Source organism: Nematolebias whitei, chromosome 15 (genome assembly GCF_014905685.2).
Source record: "Nematolebias whitei isolate Nwh7 chromosome 15, NemWhi1, whole genome shotgun sequence".
Lineage (NCBI taxonomy): Eukaryota > Metazoa > Chordata > Actinopteri > Cyprinodontiformes > Rivulidae > Nematolebias > Nematolebias whitei.
Genome location: NC_056512.1, coordinates 11,075,644 through 11,093,043, shown reverse-complemented (window position 1 = coordinate 11,093,043; position 17,400 = coordinate 11,075,644). Strand labels below are relative to the sequence as shown.

Genomic DNA, 17,400 nt, shown 5'->3' with positions numbered 1-17,400 from the left:
TTTTTCACTTATCGTGGGTCTTCAGGGTACGGATCCCCTGCGATAAATGAGGGACTACTGTACTCAGTTCTATTTCGTATAGGCTTCGCCCTTTAAGGCTGTCGCTTAGTGAGTTTTATCCCGTCATGCGAAGCATTGCACTGAAAAATTTAGTCCACGCCCACCTACTGTGTGGGCCCCAACCGGTCCGTATAAATTACGTTAAGAGCAGGTAATCGGCTCCCATTTTTCTTAAGCAAGCTAATAGCACTGTCAGAAGAACGAAGAAGGAAATTTGTCTAGCATGACCAACCTTTGTTAAGACTGCCTGTGGTCACGCCACGTCAACCTCCTGTCGTCCCGGTGAGTTCGACAAGCAGTCTTGTTTCAAGGTAAGCACCGAGGAGTATTTCTCAGTGCCAGGTCGCTACACGCTGGATGACGCCATCTTGTAATTTTCCTCTTATCGCCAACTCTCGAAGCGGATCGGATGTTTCTTCCGGGACAGGCGACGTCAGCAGCAGCCCCCCGTTGCTCATTCCCTCCTGGACAGCATAGTAGGGTCGGGGGAGGGAGGCCCAGAAAATGCTCACCCCCCCCCCCACCCCCCCCATCTTGTTTTGCATTGGCAACCATACCGCTCCCAGCCACCGGTGCCCTCCTCTGGAGGTGCCCGGCATGATCCAGGAGGCGGCTGACACGAAGGGACTTTTTCCGTCCCTTTCCTTCCCCGCCAGATCGGATGATCTAGCGGGAAGGTTTCTGGGCTTCACTCTGGCTCGCTATCCTGATCCCATCTGGCCTCGTTTTCCCAGCAGTGACGTCCTACTGGGACGAGGCCGCAGCCGGTTCCTGGTAGAATAGGGCGCCGGTTCCCACATCCGTGCCCATCACCAGAGTGGAGGGGTTTCACCGAGCAGAAATTCCCTCAGTGTCCCCCTGGAGCTGAGCCTGACAGAGGCTTTTTCGGAGCAAAGATGTCCAGGTTGGACCAGCATCCTGCGCCTCCGGGTAAGCATAACCAGACGTTGACGTCGCTCTCCAACCGAGCTCACCAGCGTGCGTTCCAGGCGGCCGCAGCGAACAACACGTTACGCTGTTGGCGTACAACGTTCAAGAGGCGGGAGGAGACGTAACGCTCCCTCTGCAAGGCAGCTGACGTCATCCTCAACCAGTGCGCCTCTTTGTTGTCTGCCGGTCTCGCATCGCAGCTGGAGGATGAGGTTTCCCAGAGGTCCACCTGGCCCATCACTCCACCTTCCTCTCGGAGGAGCTGCAGAAAGCTTTTTTTTTGGAGGGCCCTCATCAACGAGGGATCATTTTCAAGACGCTCCACGGTTGCACAACGCCTCCCTGCTCTGCTACACCAGCCCCGCCCATCAGACATCCCCGGCATTCGGAAGTTCAGCTTTTCCCGGGGATCGCCAACAGGTGGTGCCCTAGGACAACAAACCGCAGAGCTCAGGGGGAGATGACTCAAATTACGGTTTTGCGGAGGATGTGTGTGAAGATGACACGAGTGTTTGGAATAAAACATCATTTAATGATGAAAGTCTATTTTTTGCCAGTCTGTCAGCTCGGATGACCTGACGGCGGCTCCATCACACATCCTCCACTCGAATGAGCTGGTGGCCTTTAAAGGTTTTTTCCATCGCCGTCGCTCCAAACAAGGCGGACACCCGCATGACACAACAGTCGTAAGCGAATGTGGCCCGCACAACGAGTCTCAGTGGAATAACTCGTTTTTCAGCCCAAGCTGCACACCCCTCACCAAAGCTGTGCCAACACACGCTCCCGCGACGCGAGCAGCCTTCACCCATACGGCGCTGCGTTGATGAAGGCGCACACACAGCTTCTCAGCACTCGCCAGCTCACGTCAACATAAACGTGAGATCGCTGTACGAGCCCAGTAACATATCTCGCTCTCGGCAGGAGCGACACGTGTCTCACCACAGTGGTGTCAACGCGCGCTCCTGCAGCGTCAACAGTTTTCACACACCTCTCCTCAACACACGCCGGTCCACATAAACATGAATGTGGAACCGCAGCCCGAGCGCAGCACACAGACGTGCTCAGAGCCCCTTCAAGGAAGCCTCACCTGTGGGTCACGCGGAACACACTCCCGCGGCTCATGACAGCGGTTGAGGCGGTGGATTGACTGACATCCATAAAAACATGACACACCACCTAAACGCGCGCCCACTCCACGGATGTTACGCGGAGTGGCTGCGAGCTTGCTCGCCAGACATTGATGGCCAAAGCTGATAGCAAGGGTTACATGTTACAACTTGCAGCCCGACCCCCTTCATTCAGAGGAGTTTTTAGAGACGGTCCTGTCATCACCAGACCAGGTCTCATCCCTAAAGGCAAAAGTCCAGGGGTTCCCGACAGAGAGGAAAACACGGGTTTTTACTCAGTTTACTTCCTGGTTCCAAACGGACGGGAGGAACAAGACCGATGTGGACCTGTCAGTTTTTCAACAAGGCGATCGTGGGCAGACCACTTCACATGTCAGCACAGGCTCAGGTGTTGACGTCACACCTGCTAATTCTGGGCTTCGCCATAAATTGGAAAAGTTCGATTCTCCCGGCCCAGACGATTTTTATCTGGGAGTGGGGCTAAACTCGTTTATTCGTTTATCACAGACGAGAATAGACTCTCTAAAAGTCCAGCTCCACCACATAAGACCGGGCAGAGTAATAACAGATATTTTCCATCATAAAGCTGTTAAGAACAATATCGTCAGCTCACACAGTGGCCCACTGGGTTTACCACACATGAGATGTCTCCAGAGATGGTTTGCTCATCAGCACATGGATCTGGTGAGGCAAAAATAGACGGACGATCACTGTTCCTTCCTCCTTGAGAGCAGACCTCCGACACAGGGAAACCCCCTGGTTCTGTCGGAGGGAGCCCCCCGTCAGCAGACCTACGTCACGTGTCAGTCTTCACAGATGCACCGGTGTCAGGTTGGGGGGTGACATGCCTATCTTGAGCTGTAGGGGCGCAGTGGCCTTTCTCATAACGGCTCATATAAACATTCTGGAATGTTGCATGGTTCTGAATGTGATTTAACACTTTGCTCCTGTGCTACAGAATCAACATGTTTTGATTCACACAGACAACAAGGTTACTGCTGCTTACATAAACTGTCAGGGGGGTGTGCGCTCAGCCCAAATGTTACACATTACGAGAAAAGTACTGTGTTGGGCACACCAAAATCTGCTCTCCATCAGAGCAGTGTGCATCAGTGTACATTCTGTACAAGAGACAGATGTGATGTCCAGGGGGCGGTCCGCGTCATGGGGAGTGGACCCTCCACTTTGGTCAGATGGCCCAGACGTGGCAGAAATTTGGCAAAGCGGCCGTAGACCTGTTTGCGACATGAGGAAACGCTCAGTGTCAACTTTGGGCTTAACTGAGCCCGCGAGACGAACCACCGCTGGGGGGTGGACGTGTTTGCTCATAGCCCATGGCCCAAAATGCTTCTTTACGCGTTCCCCCCACCTCCTCTGATATTACGGTTTCTGAACCGAGTTCAGGAGGAGGGATTGACAGTTCTCCTGGTGGCACCTGAGCGTGCAAATGCACCATGGTTCTGGTTCTACGACGCCTGTAATCGGGGCGCCCGTAGAAACTGCCGTGGAGGGAGGATGCTCTCCTCCAGGCGGGAGGAGCGATCAGGAGTTACCCAGAAATAGACCAGCACCTGTGGTTCTGGCCGCTGAGCGGATCCGCTTAGAGAGGATGGTCTCCCACAAGATGTAAAGGCCACCTCCCATGTAGGGGCGGCTGTGGCTGAGTGGTTATAGCAGTCTTCCTCTAATGCGAGAGTTGGGGGTTTGAATCCACCAGCAGTCACATGTCGAAGTGTCCCTGGGCAAGACACTGAACCCCTCAATGCCTCTGATGTGTGTCCCATCAGTGTATGAATGTGATAAATCACTGATTAGTCTCTTTATAATGATTTGTTCAATTAGCTTTGTAGAGATCTAGTAGTGTGCTGTATGAATGAGTAAATGAGGACACAGATTGTAGTGGAAAGCACTTTGAGTATCTTGAAATAAGATAGAAAGGCGCTATATAAGTACAGTCCATTTACCATTTACCTCATGTCCACTAGGCAACGTGCTGTCTTTTTTCTGCAACAGCTGATGGACAGAAATTTGTCATTCAGCATGATTAACGTATGCTGCAGCCATCTCTTCCTGTCACAAAGTTTTCAGAGACAGAACAGCCTTTAATCATCCGCTGATAGAGCGTTTTGTAAAAGGTGTACAGAGAAGGTGTAGAGGCCACCTCATGTCCACTAGGCGACGTGCTGTCTTTTCTGCAGCAGCTGATGGCCAGAAATTTGGTGTTCAGCACGATTAAACGTATGCTGCAGCCATCTCTTCCTGTCACAAAGTTTTCAGAGACAGAACAGCCTTTAATCATCCGCTGATAGAGCGTTTTGTAAAAGGTGTACAGAGAAGGTGTAGAGGCCACCTCATGTCCACTAGGCGACGTGCTGTCTTTTCTGCAGCAGCTGATGGACAGAAATTTGGCGTTCAGCACGATTAAACATGCTGCTGCCATCTCTTCCTGTCACAAAGTTTTCGGAGACAGAACAACCTTTAATCATCCGCTGATGAAGCGTTTTTTAAAAGGCGTACAGAGAAAGGTGTAGAGGCCACCTCATGTCCACTAGACGGCGTGCTGTCCTTTTTGCAACAGCTAATGGATAGAAATTTGGCGTTCAGCATGATTAAAACGTATGCTGCAGCCATCTCTTCCTGTCACGAAGGGTTCGGAGACAGAACAGCTTTTAATCATCCGCTGATGAAATGTTTTTAAAAGGTGTACAGAGACGCAGGCCTGTTTTTCCGCCCACTTTCTCCACAGTGGGATTTAACGCTTGTCCTGTGGGCCCTGATCAAGTTCCATTTGAGCCACTGAATCAGGTTCCAATTAAATTCTTGTCTCTTAAAACAGCCCTGCTGCTGGCTTTAACATCTGCTAAGAAGGTGAGTGATTTATCTGCCCTCTTTGTCGCTCCGTCATGAATCAGGCTGATGGCAGCTCAGCTGATCTAAGACCGAATCCAGCTTTATGCCTAAAACATCACGAGCTCTTTTAAATCAAGAGTGATATCGTTGGAGGAGTTTTTCCCCTTCCCCCACACAATCAGAAAAAGAAGCATCTTTCCATCTTCTCTGCCCTGTGCGGGCGATGACGTGTTACATAGCACAGCTGCAATGTGTCAAACTCAACATTTGTTTGTGCATTATAGAGATGCATCTGCAGGTCGCCCGTTATCCACCCAGCGCCTGTCACACTGGCTGTGTGAGGCCATTTCTGAAGCCTACAGATCATCAGATTTAGACCCTCCTGACAACCTCAGGGCGCATTTAACCAGAGGTATCGCATCTTCGACTGCTTTGCATAATGGTATGACAATGCAGGATATTTGCACTGCGGCCACGTGGTCAACACCCTGCTCATTTATTTGTTTCTTTTTACGTGATGTGACGGCTCGTTCCATTACACATTCTGTCCTTAGTGTTTTAACAGAATGAATATTGTTGTTTCATGGAACCCCGTTTAACTCACATCTGTCTGCATGCATTACAGTGTGAGATGTTATCAGTCACAAGTTGTGACTGTTATTTTGGTTCTGTTGTTATTAATCAGTTCATGACTATTGTTACCAATCAGTTCATTTGATTAATAATCAGCTCACTTGTTATTATTAATCTGTTCATACTGTTCAGCCATGAACCGGTTGGTTCATGGCTCCTTTCAGCATTTCTCCCCCCCGTTGAAACGTTTCCAGGGCGTTCGTGCATTCAGAACGCATGACTACACAGCATGCGTCTGTGCATGGTACGCATAAATACGCAACGCGTAATTACGCACATGGAGAGCTGAGTGACAAGACGTTTTTGGGAAAGCTTCCGCTTCATACGGTGTTCGAATGGACCCAGTGAGGCGAGGACCACATCTGCTTTGCCCTTAACCCACTAAGCGACAGCCTTAAAGGGCGAAGCCTATACGAAATAGAACGTTGGTTACGTACTGTAACCCCAGATTCTATGAGTATAGACGTAGCCCTTCAAGCGTCGGGCCTCACAGGCTCCTAAGTGGCTGAAGAAAAAGCTATTTGGGAGCCGATTACCCGCTCTTAACGTAATTTATTCGGACCAGGTGGGGCCCACACAGCAGGTGGGCGTGGACTAAATTTTTCAGTGCGATGCTTCGCATGACGGGATAAAACCCTCTAAGCGACAGCCTTAAAGGGCTACACCTATACTCATAGAATCTGGGGTTACAGTACGTAACCAACGCTTTGGTGGCTTGGCCCAGTGGGTAGAATCGTTGTCCTTCGATCTGAGGGTCAGGGATTTTGTCCCCAGCTCCAGAAGTGTGCTGAAGTGTCCTTTAGCAAGACACTGTTTCCCCACTGCCCAAATATATACTTATCATGTATGAGTGAGAATATTAAAAAGTGCAGTGTATAGTGTGTAAAAGTATATAAATGAAAGCACAGTATGAGTAAAAATGAGATAAGGAAATTGATAACTTTTTAAAAAATGGTAACTACATTATAGGTGAGGGTGAGCACATAACATATGGCTGTTTGTCTTGTGATGGACTTGCGACCTGTCCAGGGTGTACTCTGCCTCCCACACTGTAAGAGTATTATTTTCACCTTCTAACAACTCTTGTAACTTGTTGCAAATGTTTGTTTCAATACAAAGTTACCTTAAAAAGAGAAAGGGGTTCCACTCCTATAATAGACAAGCAATGATCCACTGAATAAAATGGCAACCAACCGATGATGTCTTTTGTTAACAAGCATAAAGGTTTAGAGGAATTCTGTCCTCAACTACTGAACACAAAGGATTGACGGCTCGGAAAAACAGGTAGCTCCATATGACCATAGAGAAAATAATGAATTATCTCTGGTAGTTTATAAAGAAAAATATAAATTGATGGTTTAGTGGAAACTGATAATCTGCCTTTTCCTAGTTGTTAGATGGGTTTGTAACTGAGCTACTGCTTCCTGACAGGTTGGGATCGTGGGACGCACCGGTGCAGGCAAATCCTCCTTGACTCTTGGTCTGTTCCGGATCATTGAGGCGGCAGAGGGACACATCCTCATTGATGGAGTGGACATTGCTAAACTTGGCCTCCATGAGCTTCGCTCCAGAATCACCATCATACCTCAGGTTGGTGCAGCGAGGATGCAGATCAGTTACACTTTATCAGTAGAAAATCATTACATCATGAGTCCTAACCTTAGCCATCACTGGAGAAATTCACATGTTCACGCTCATTCCTTTATGGTGGTGGCACGCTATTTTCTTTGTGTCACAAACCTGTTTCATTTAAAACAACTTTCCCACAGGTATGTAGTATGTATATTGCTGGTACATCAAAAATAATGATTGAGTCAAATGCAGGGAACAGGCACAAGCAGAAGTGCTCATTTTTCTTTTCTGGTCAGTAACCAATGTTCCCTCTAAGCTATGTGCCTGCGCAATTGTGCACTGCTCACACATTCTCTGTGCACAAGAAAATCTATGCTGCGCAGCTGAACTGGCCACAAGGTTATCTCCCGTTTTATAATAAACTGTCAGCCTGAGCACAGCGGTCTGTGCTATCTGTATGCAGCAGCTGAAAGATGCGTGCAGAGTGGAGGACGGACACATGTAGCAACAACAGAAGTTTACAAAGAGGTAAAAATTTCAACTAATGAAATCACAGGAGAACTTTCATTCCAGCCAATCAGCATCTTCTGAAGTTTCGGCGCTACGTGCAAACTAAGTTTGAAGGAGCTACAAGGGACAATCTGACCAGTTTTATCAAAATCCTCCAGTTTAAAATCCTCACTGCACAGATGAATCTTCCTCAAACATACTTCCACCTCTTCCTCACATCTTTTTCTTTGGGAAACCTTCAAAATGAAAACAGGAGATTTGTGTCTACACAAAAACATTGTACAAAGGAGGTAAATATTATTTTATATTTCCTATATTCTCCCTATTTTTATTTTTTTATATCCTAGAACTTAAACAAAACTCCAATTCTGATGCATATCGGTTGATAATGATAATTAACCAAAGCTACTGAAATTGTGAGTACGCTTGTTTGAAAAATGTTCCTGTCGTCAGATCTCAGTTAGCTTCATTGCAGCTGAACACCGTGTTACACTGAACATAACATCAGCTGGTGGACATAAATACAGCACAGTAATATTCTAATCACAAAATACTAACGATAATATGTTCATCTTACTTGTGAAAAGTTATTCCCCGAGACCTGATGTCAACAGTCCGTCGATTTGAACAGGAATAAGCTGCGAAGTGCTGAAATATCTGCTCTTCTGCTTTAACCAAATGACGACCGCTCCAAGATGGTGGCCGAATTTCCTGCGCCGCTGCAGCCAATGCGGGATCTATCGTTTATGATATCTGTGAGCGCAGCTGCCTGAGAGGTGTTCTGTTCGGCCACCATACGTCGTCAGGCCGCCATACGCGTAGCACAAACTGATGGCTATAGCACAAACTGACAGCCATAGCTGTTAGGTCAGCATACATCATCAGATCGCTATACATGTAGCGCAAACTGGCGGCTGCGTCTATCCGCTGTGAGATCACCATATGCTTCTATTTAATTAGCCATATCACACCATGACGTAGCAGTTAACCTGTCAAATAATCATATACTTTGTTATTGTTGAAATGAGGTCTCTCTTGTAAATGAGTCCTCGAGGCTCAATGGGATTAACCTGTCTAAATAAAGGTTGAATGAATATTAACAGCTGTATGACACCATGACTAGCAGTTTAACAGCTGTATGACACCCTGAGTTATTATTTAACCTGTTAGGCCATCATACACTTACTTATTAACAGCTGTATCAGAGTCAGAGATTCTTTATTGTCAGTCGCACCTCATGTGGTACATGTGGTGGAGCGAAATTATGTACACAGGGTCCCAGTTACATCCAACAATAAAATGTATAAGAAAAACAGTAATAACATCTAAGATATGAACTAAGAAAAACATAAACTAAATATACACTAAGCACTCATAACATAAAAACATTGAACATCAGCACAAACATGAACATGAGTCTGTGTGAGCGGATGTGCATGCATGAACACATCAACAATGAAACCGATCAGCAGCAACATGATGTGGTTTTTCACAGTGATTATACTAGTTAGAGATTCATGAGTCTAACAGCCTCAGGGTAGAAGCTGTTCCTCAGTCTAGTGGTTCTACACTTAATGCTCCTCAACCTCCTTCCTGAGGGAAGTGGGGCAAAAAGTGTGTGTGCTGGGTGATTGAGGTCCTTCATGATGTAGGTAGCCCTCTTCCTGCATCTGGAGGTGTAGATGTCTGTGATGGTGGGGAGGCTGACTCCGACAGTCTTCTGTGCAGCCTTCACCACTCTCTGCAAAGCTTTTCTGTCTGCAGCTGTGCAGCCTCCATGCCACACGTTGATGCTGGAGCACAGGATGTTCTCCACTGCACACCTGTAGAAGGAGGTGAGGACTGAGCTTCCCAGACCAGCTCATCTCAGTCGCCTGAGGAAGTAGAGTCTCTGATGAGCTTTCTTGATCAGGCTGGTAGTGTTGTTGCTCCAGCTGAGGTTGTCATTCATGTGTACACCCAAGTACTTGTAGCTGGAGACCACTTCCACCGCAGATCCTCTTTATGTTCAGGGGGGTGTAGTTGTTTTTGTTCCTTCTGAAGTCCACAATCATCTCCTTTGTCTTTTTCACATTGATGTGAAGGTTATTCTCTTTGCACCAGCTCTCCAGGTGTTCCATCTCTTGCCTGTAGCTGGACTCATCATTGTTTGTGATACATCCCACCACCGCTGTGTCATCTGAAAAACTTTAAAATGTGACAGCCTGGATGGGTAGCTGCACAATCATACGTGAGCAGAGTAAACAGGAGGGGGTTCAACACACATCCCTGAGGAGAGCCAGTGCTGTGGGTTATGGTGGAGGAGGAGTAGTTGTGGATCCTCACTAACTGTGGTCTGTTTGTTAAGAAGTCTAGTACCCAGTTGCAAATGGAGGGGCTTAGTCCTAGTGTGGATGGTTTGTCCATCAGGTTTTGGGGTATCATGGTGTTGAAGGCGGATGTGAAGTCCACAAAGAGCATACGGACGTAAGAGTTTTTCTGCTCCAGGTGGTTGAGCGCAGTGTGGACCACAGAAGAGATAGCATCCTCTGTTGATCGGTTCTCACGGTATGCATACTGATGAGGGTTCTCGTTGATGTTGATGGTTATTTTGATGTGAGTCATGACCAATTTTTTAAGCATTTAGCAACTATCGGGGTGAGGGCCACTGGCCGATAGTCATTCAGACAAGTCACTGTAGAGCTTTTTGGGACTGGGATGATGGTGGCAGTCTTCAGGCAGGTGGGAACTGTCTCCAGGGTAAGTGAAGTGTTAAAGATGTCTGCCAGCACCTCGCAGAGCTGATCGGCACATTCCTTCAACACTTTTTCGGGGATGTTGTCTGGGCCAGTTGCTTTGTACGGATTAATCCTCCTGAAAGTACTCCTTACTTTGGCTGAGGTCACGCTGAGATGCTCTTCATCCGGTGGTGAGGTGAGTCTGGTGCTGGGTGGTCTGTTCGGGTCTTCAAAGCATGTATAGAACTTGTTGAGGGCATCAGGCAGAGATGGGTCTTTGGGGCATTGTTCGCTTCTTCCTTTATAATCTGTTATGCACTTAATGCCCCTCCACATGCTCCGAGGGTCTTGTGAGATGAATTGACCCTCGATCCTCTGTGCATATTTGCCCTTGGCCTTCTTAATACCAGCAACCAGCTCTTTTCTTGTCCTACTCAGCTCCTCTGAGTTTCCAGACCTGAAGGCAATGTTCCTGGCTTCCAGCACGGTGTGCACCTCTGCATTCAGCCTTTTCAGGTTGTTTTCAGGTTGTTCATTGCTTCACCATGATATGCTAGTAGATGAAGCTAAATATGCTTGTAGAAGTAATCCGCAGCCACTTCTTCAGCTCGTCCTCCATCCCTCCCTTGTCTGCAGCATGCAGCAGAATGATTATATTGTCCTTATATTGTTTAAATTAAATTCACAAAGCTCGGACTAACTTCGCTTGCACTGTTCGCACGTAAACAAACTGAGTTTTCGCTCCACCTGAAGTCACGCACATATTACATGCAAAACGTCACCAAAACTATTTACTTATGGTTCAGAAAATGCATTGCACACTGTAAATTGTGTAAATACACAATAATACCATGTGTACTTTGCACCAAAACAATTTATCTGACTTACTTTTTTGGTTGTATGTTGCAGTGTAGGATGATCAGACGGCTCCTCTGCACGTAATGGGCTTATTGCAAACTGCGCATTGCACGCGCATGCGTATTAACTAAATGTACGCTACCATCACATGTATGGTGGCTGAACAGAACAGAGGCAGGGAGTTATCGTTGCTCTTGGTTAAGCTCACGTTTATTAAATATATAACATAAACGTAAGCATATGCAGTTGTGAATGTTTAAATGTGTAAAAACACACAAAGGAATCATTTGTCTAACAACACAAGAACATTTTTCCCTAGTTTAGAACAGGCGTTGTTATTACTATTGGTGATGGTGAAAGTCAGGATTACTTTGAGGAACAAGCAGTCGACATCAGAAAGCCTTTGAAGAGCAGGTAGTGATTTGCACAGAGCCACAGAAGCATCTTTTGAGTGTTCCCTTTTAATTGCTAAAGCTAAAAATCTCTACAATATTGGAGAAACCTTCTGAAATCCGTCTGCCCGAAAACTGTAGAGTTGATGTGTGGGCGAAGCAATCATACTGTTCACGTAAAATATTTGATAATGTTCTTGTAGAAACAATTCCTGAATGTTGTTCATACCTGAGTGCCTGCATACCTGCAACTGGGTAAGGTTACAGCAGACCTAGCCCACTACTGGAGTTTTAATTAGGTATTTTAAGTTATTAATAAACATGATGGATGATAATCATATTGCTTTATGATAGACCATTAGTAAGGAGTGATTATTATTATTATCATTTCATAATGATTTTTTCCTAAAACTTAACTTAGGCTACATTGTTTTTCTTAGACTGTGGCTAGGATGCATGCTATTCACACAAGGAGAGCTGTTGGTCAGGCTACTTCTTGTTGTACTATTAACTCTAAAATATTTATTGAATCAAGTGTTACTTGTGTAGGTAAAACTAGATGTTAAACAACCAGTTAAAATACAGCAGAATGCAGGAAATGGCATCTACTTTATTCAAAATTTTCTGGGGGAAGACTCCCAGACCTCCCCCACCAGTGTGTCACCCCCACATTACAAATGGTTCTGATGCCAATGGCCACCACGTTGTTAAACATCTTCCAAAGCAGGACCCTCACATTTAACATACTACACATAACAAGATTATTGTATTTTTCATTTGAAATGGGCCATATCACTTCTATTAAAAGTAAACTAATGGAAATTGCTGCTGTAATTTGATTATTTTAATAAGTCATGTAACTTGCTATGATCCCAGGTTTTGAACAGGTGTGGTACTTGTGTGAGACCACAGCGTTCACATCTGTTGTTGCTCACAGTGGTCCTCAGTGCACTCGGGGAACTTGTGTGCTTGCCCAAACGCATGAAAAATTAGAGGGAACATTGTCAGTGACCTCTGCTTTACAGAACATTTTGCACTGACCTGAGTGTCCTTTCTGTCCTCAGGACCCCGTGCTGTTCTCAGGCTCTTTGAGGATGAACTTGGATCCGTTTGACTTTTATTCTGATGAGGACATATGGAAAGCTCTGGAGTTCTCTCATCTCAAGAGCTTTGTGTCAGGTCTGCCTGGCCAACTCAGCCATGAGTGTAGTGAAGGAGGAGAGAATCTCAGGTACAGCTGCTTTAAACACAACTCCACACAACACCAAAATCCACATTTACCTAAACGTCACAAAATCTTGTGACAAAACTTTTCATAATTGATTGTGAACATGATCATCGCTGAAGCACTGCATTCACAAAACTTTTTTTGTCAACAATCGTAGAGGATTCAAGGATTTTTTTTTATTGTCATACCAGTTACATTTGCATGTTTATGGTACGAAATTCAGACTCAGGTCCAAAATCAAGAAGCCTAACAACTAACAAATAAATACAAGAGTATAAATATACATACATATACACATATACATACACGTGCGTGCGCGTGTATATAAAGTTAAAAAAAATATAAGATGAGGCTGAATTAAGTGCAGCTTGAGTTCAGCAGTCTGACAGCTGCTCTGAATGCTCCTCAGCCGCCTGTTTGAGGGGAGGGGGGGGCTGGAACAGACTGTGCAGGATGAGTGGAGTCCTCCATGATGCGGAGCGCCTTCCCCCTGCATCATGATGTCCGAGGTCGTGGGAAAGCTGCTCCCCACAGTTGCAGCCTCCCTCTGCCGTGCCACAAGGTGATGCAGGTGCAGAGAACGCTCTCCCACACAACAATAGCTCCTCAGGACAGAGCTCCAAGTCCAGCTCACTGCAACTTCCTTCATTCATGAACACACAAAGTCCCCCCCCCCCCCCCCCCCCCAGTGTTATTCCCGACCAATGGTCACAATCTGCTCGGAATAACTGAAGACCGTTGATCTGGAAGGCTGAGTCCGGCATGTTGTTGTTAAGCCAGGTTTCCGTTAGGCAAAGAACAGCATAGTTCTTCATCTCTGTAGAAACACTCATGCTCCGATGTATCAAGTTCAGTTCAGTTCGGTTTATTTATATAGCGCCAAATCACAACGAAGTTGTCTCAGGGCACTTAACAGAAATATTCACATACATAAAAGCCAATTAGTAAAGTTCTCTATCTAAGGAGGCCAGCAGACAAGTTGAATCTTGGCTTTGTTGCAGTCTCCCATCCTGAGCAAGCACAGTGGTAACAGTGGAAAGGAAAAACTCCCTTTTAAAAGGAAGAAACCTCCAGCAGAACCAGGCTCAGGACAAGCGGCCATCTGCTTTGACCGGCTGAAAGTCCACTTTGTTATCCAGTGAGCAGACATTGGTCAGAAAGAGAGTAGGAATCAGTGGTTCTTTCTAGCCAGGGCCAGCACACCCCTCACTTCCCCCTCCTCCTCCTGACCGTTGCTCCTCACCCTCACTGCACCATACTGCTACGCCATTCCGTTGTCCTCAGGAGCTGCTGTCTGCCGAGTGCGGATTTCAGAACTCAACTGAACTGTCTCTGATGACTATCAGCTTGGTTGAGCTGTACCTGAGCTGTGAATCCAGCACTGAACCAGTGCCTAAAACAGCCTCGTAGGACGTAAAATAAGGCTTAAACCCAGGAGCATGAGAAGCTGCTGCACTTTCTGTGCGCCACCACAACAACTCAATTTCAAGGTTTTCACTTTCAAATTTTCAGTCAAACTTGAAAGTCTGCTCTAACAACTGAATCCTGAGTGTTTGGACTCAAGATATCGTGATGCATGCTCAATAATCCAGATAGAAAAATCCAAAAAAGTTCAATCTGGTCCTCTGGACATTCAAAAAAACAAAACAGAGCAAAAAAATGTAGAAACTTTTCGTTTTTCCTCAGACTGAGGAAGTTTCTCGGATGAGAGATGAAACGTTTACATTTTTTTGCTTTTTGTTTTTTGATTTTTTTGAATGTCCAGAGGACCAGATTGAACTTTTTTGGATTTGGACTGAAGAGTTAATAATCTGAGTGATGGTAAGCCTGTTTGTTTGAAGAATTTGTGTTCCCTCAGTGTGGGTCAGCGGCAGCTGCTGTGTCTGGCTCGAGCTCTTCTGAGGAAGACAAAGGTCCTGGTACTAGATGAAGCCACTGCTGCTGTAGACATGGAGACAGACAACCTGATCCAGTCCACAATACGCTCCCAGTTTGAAGACTGCACCGTCCTCACTATAGCTCATCGCCTCAACACCATCATGGACTACACAAGGTGGGTCCAGTCACAAACACTGCTCCAGTTCCTACTGCCAGAATGTGTCGACGGTCCGGTTTAAACAGTGAATAATTACAGGTCAGGTTCAAGGAGTTACAAAACTGACAATTTACCAATTTAATACAAAAACAAGGGGGTTGGAAAAGTGCCCACCCACAAGTACACTTTCTTTATTGCTGCCCTACAGTCTGTAATTTAAATAGATTTTTAATTTGATTAAAAATGATGCACTTATGTGAAATATTCCAGATTAATGATTATTTCTAAAAAATACATAAAACCATATATATTGCATATATATTCACCCATAGCTTTAAAGCCCCAGTCATATGCCACATAATTAGTTAAATAGGGTCCACCTGTGAATGATGGAAGTGTCCAATAGTCTCTGTGTGAACCCACCTGTTTTGACCTCAGAATCGACTGCAGTGCAACACCTGTAAGTAGTAACATCATTATCTTAGTACTGGTAATGACACAGCCCAGTGAACGGCATTCACAAAGGCGTCTCTAAAACGTCTCAAAATGTTTGTAACTTCCCGCTGTGGAATCAGAGGCTCGCAGTCAGGTTGCATGAGTTTTGAACATGTTCAAGAAATTTGTGTGACAAAATTCTCTCAAATAGAGTTGTCATGGGTGTCTCCAACTCACCTCAAGAACTAAGATATGTTATAAAAATTAATAGAGCTGAAATTGGCAGAAATAGACAGAGAGGCTGAATAGATTACCAAAAAAAATCTGAAATGAGCAGAAAAAAAGATGACATTAACAAAAAGGAGCTGAAAAGGCAAATAAGCTGAAATTGGGGGGGTAGCTGAAAATAAATAAAGGTTCAAATTAGCATAAAATGGTTGAAAGAAGTACGAAAGGCAACAAAGCAACACATTAAATAAACACCAACAACAAAATAGAAGTAAAAACGTTAAAATTTACCTTGTAGCTATAAAACAAAAAATAGCCAAATTTAGCAGAAAGGAGCTGAAGGAAGCTGAAAGGTCTGATGCTAAACATTGTCAGTGGTTATGCTCCACAGGTTGGATGTGGTGTGGAGGAGAAAGATCATTTTTGAAAGGATCTGGATGAAGTGATAGAGAGTATTCCCAGGGAGAAGAAAGTGGTGATCGAAGCAGACCTGAATGGACATGTTGGTGAAGGAAACAGAGGCGATGAGGAAGTGATGGGTAGGTTTGTTGTCAAGGAAAGAAACCTGGAAGGCCAGATGGAGGTGGATTTTGCCAAGAGAATGGAAATGGCTGTAGTCAACACATTTTTCCACAAGAGGGAGGAACATAGAGTGACCTATAAGAGTGGAGGCAGGAGTAAGCATGTCGACTACATTCTGTGTAGAAGAGGAAACCTGAGGGAGATTGGAGACTGTAAGGTTGTGGCAGGAGAGAGCGTGACCAGACAGCATCGGATGGTTGTGTGTAGAATGACTTGTTGTGAAGAAGAGAAAAAGAGTAAAATCAGAGAAGATCAAATGGTGGAAGCTGAAGAAGGAAGAATGTTGTGAGAAATTCAGAGAGGAGCTGTTATAGGCTCTGTGTGGTTAAAAAAGAACTTCCAAATGACTTGACTACTACTGTTCATTCATTCATTCAACTTTTATTTAGACAGGTTAATCCCATTGAGCCCCGGGGACTTACAGGTCCTTCTCAAAAAATTAGCATATTGTGATAAAGGTCATTATTTTCCATAATATAATGATAAAAATTAAACTTTCATCTATTTCAGATTCATTGCACACCAACTGAAATATTTCAGGTCTTTAATTGTTTTAATACTGATGATTATGGCATACAGCTCATGAAAACCCAAAATGCCTGTCCAAAAAATTAGCATATCATGAAAAGGTTCTCTAAACAAGCTATTAACCTAACCATCTGAATCAACGACGTAACTCTAAACACCTGCAAAAGATTCCTGAGGCCTTTAAAAACTCTCAGCCTTGTTGATTACTCAAAACTCAATTACTCTCCACCTCACTGAACCATCACCTCTGGAAGCCTCGACTGAGCTGTGCGACAACTTCTTACATTTCTTTTCGGAATAAATTGCGACCACCAGGGCTCTCATTTCCCCTCCAACTCATGACCCATCCATCCCACCTCAATCTGTAGCTCCTTTTGACCATTTTGAACCCATCACTCTATCTTCTCTAGAGCAGGTCATGTGCAACTTGAAACCTTCTGGCTCCCTCTTTGATGTGGTCCCCCCTCGACTACTAAAGGAGGTGTTTCCAACTCTAGGTCCGTCCATTCTTGCCATAGTAAACAGTAGTTTATCCACAGGCGTGGTGCCAAAATCCTTTAAACATGCTGCTGTCCAGCCTCTCCTGAAAAAAAACAAACCTTGACCCCTCAGTCGTTTCCAACTACCGGCCTGTCTCCAAACTCCCATTTGTTTCTAAAGTACTGGAGAAAATAGTCGAGTCCCAGTTGAAGTGCTTCCTGGAGGATCACGCCAT

The 17,400-nt window shown here is 45.3% G+C and overlaps 1 protein-coding gene across 1 annotated transcript in view; it reads left to right on the top strand.

Annotated features, from left to right (window-relative positions):
• Nucleotides 1-17,400, top strand: part of LOC119421956 (multidrug resistance-associated protein 1-like) — a 217,184-nt gene that overhangs the window by 182,862 nt on the left and 16,922 nt on the right. Inside the window, exons 28-30 of the mRNA XM_037689314.1 lie at nucleotides 7,032-7,190; nucleotides 12,714-12,880; nucleotides 14,736-14,930. Coding sequence (XP_037545242.1) covers nucleotides 7,032-7,190; nucleotides 12,714-12,880; nucleotides 14,736-14,930 — 521 coding nt within the window. The remainder of the gene's footprint in view (nucleotides 1-7,031; nucleotides 7,191-12,713; nucleotides 12,881-14,735; nucleotides 14,931-17,400) is intronic.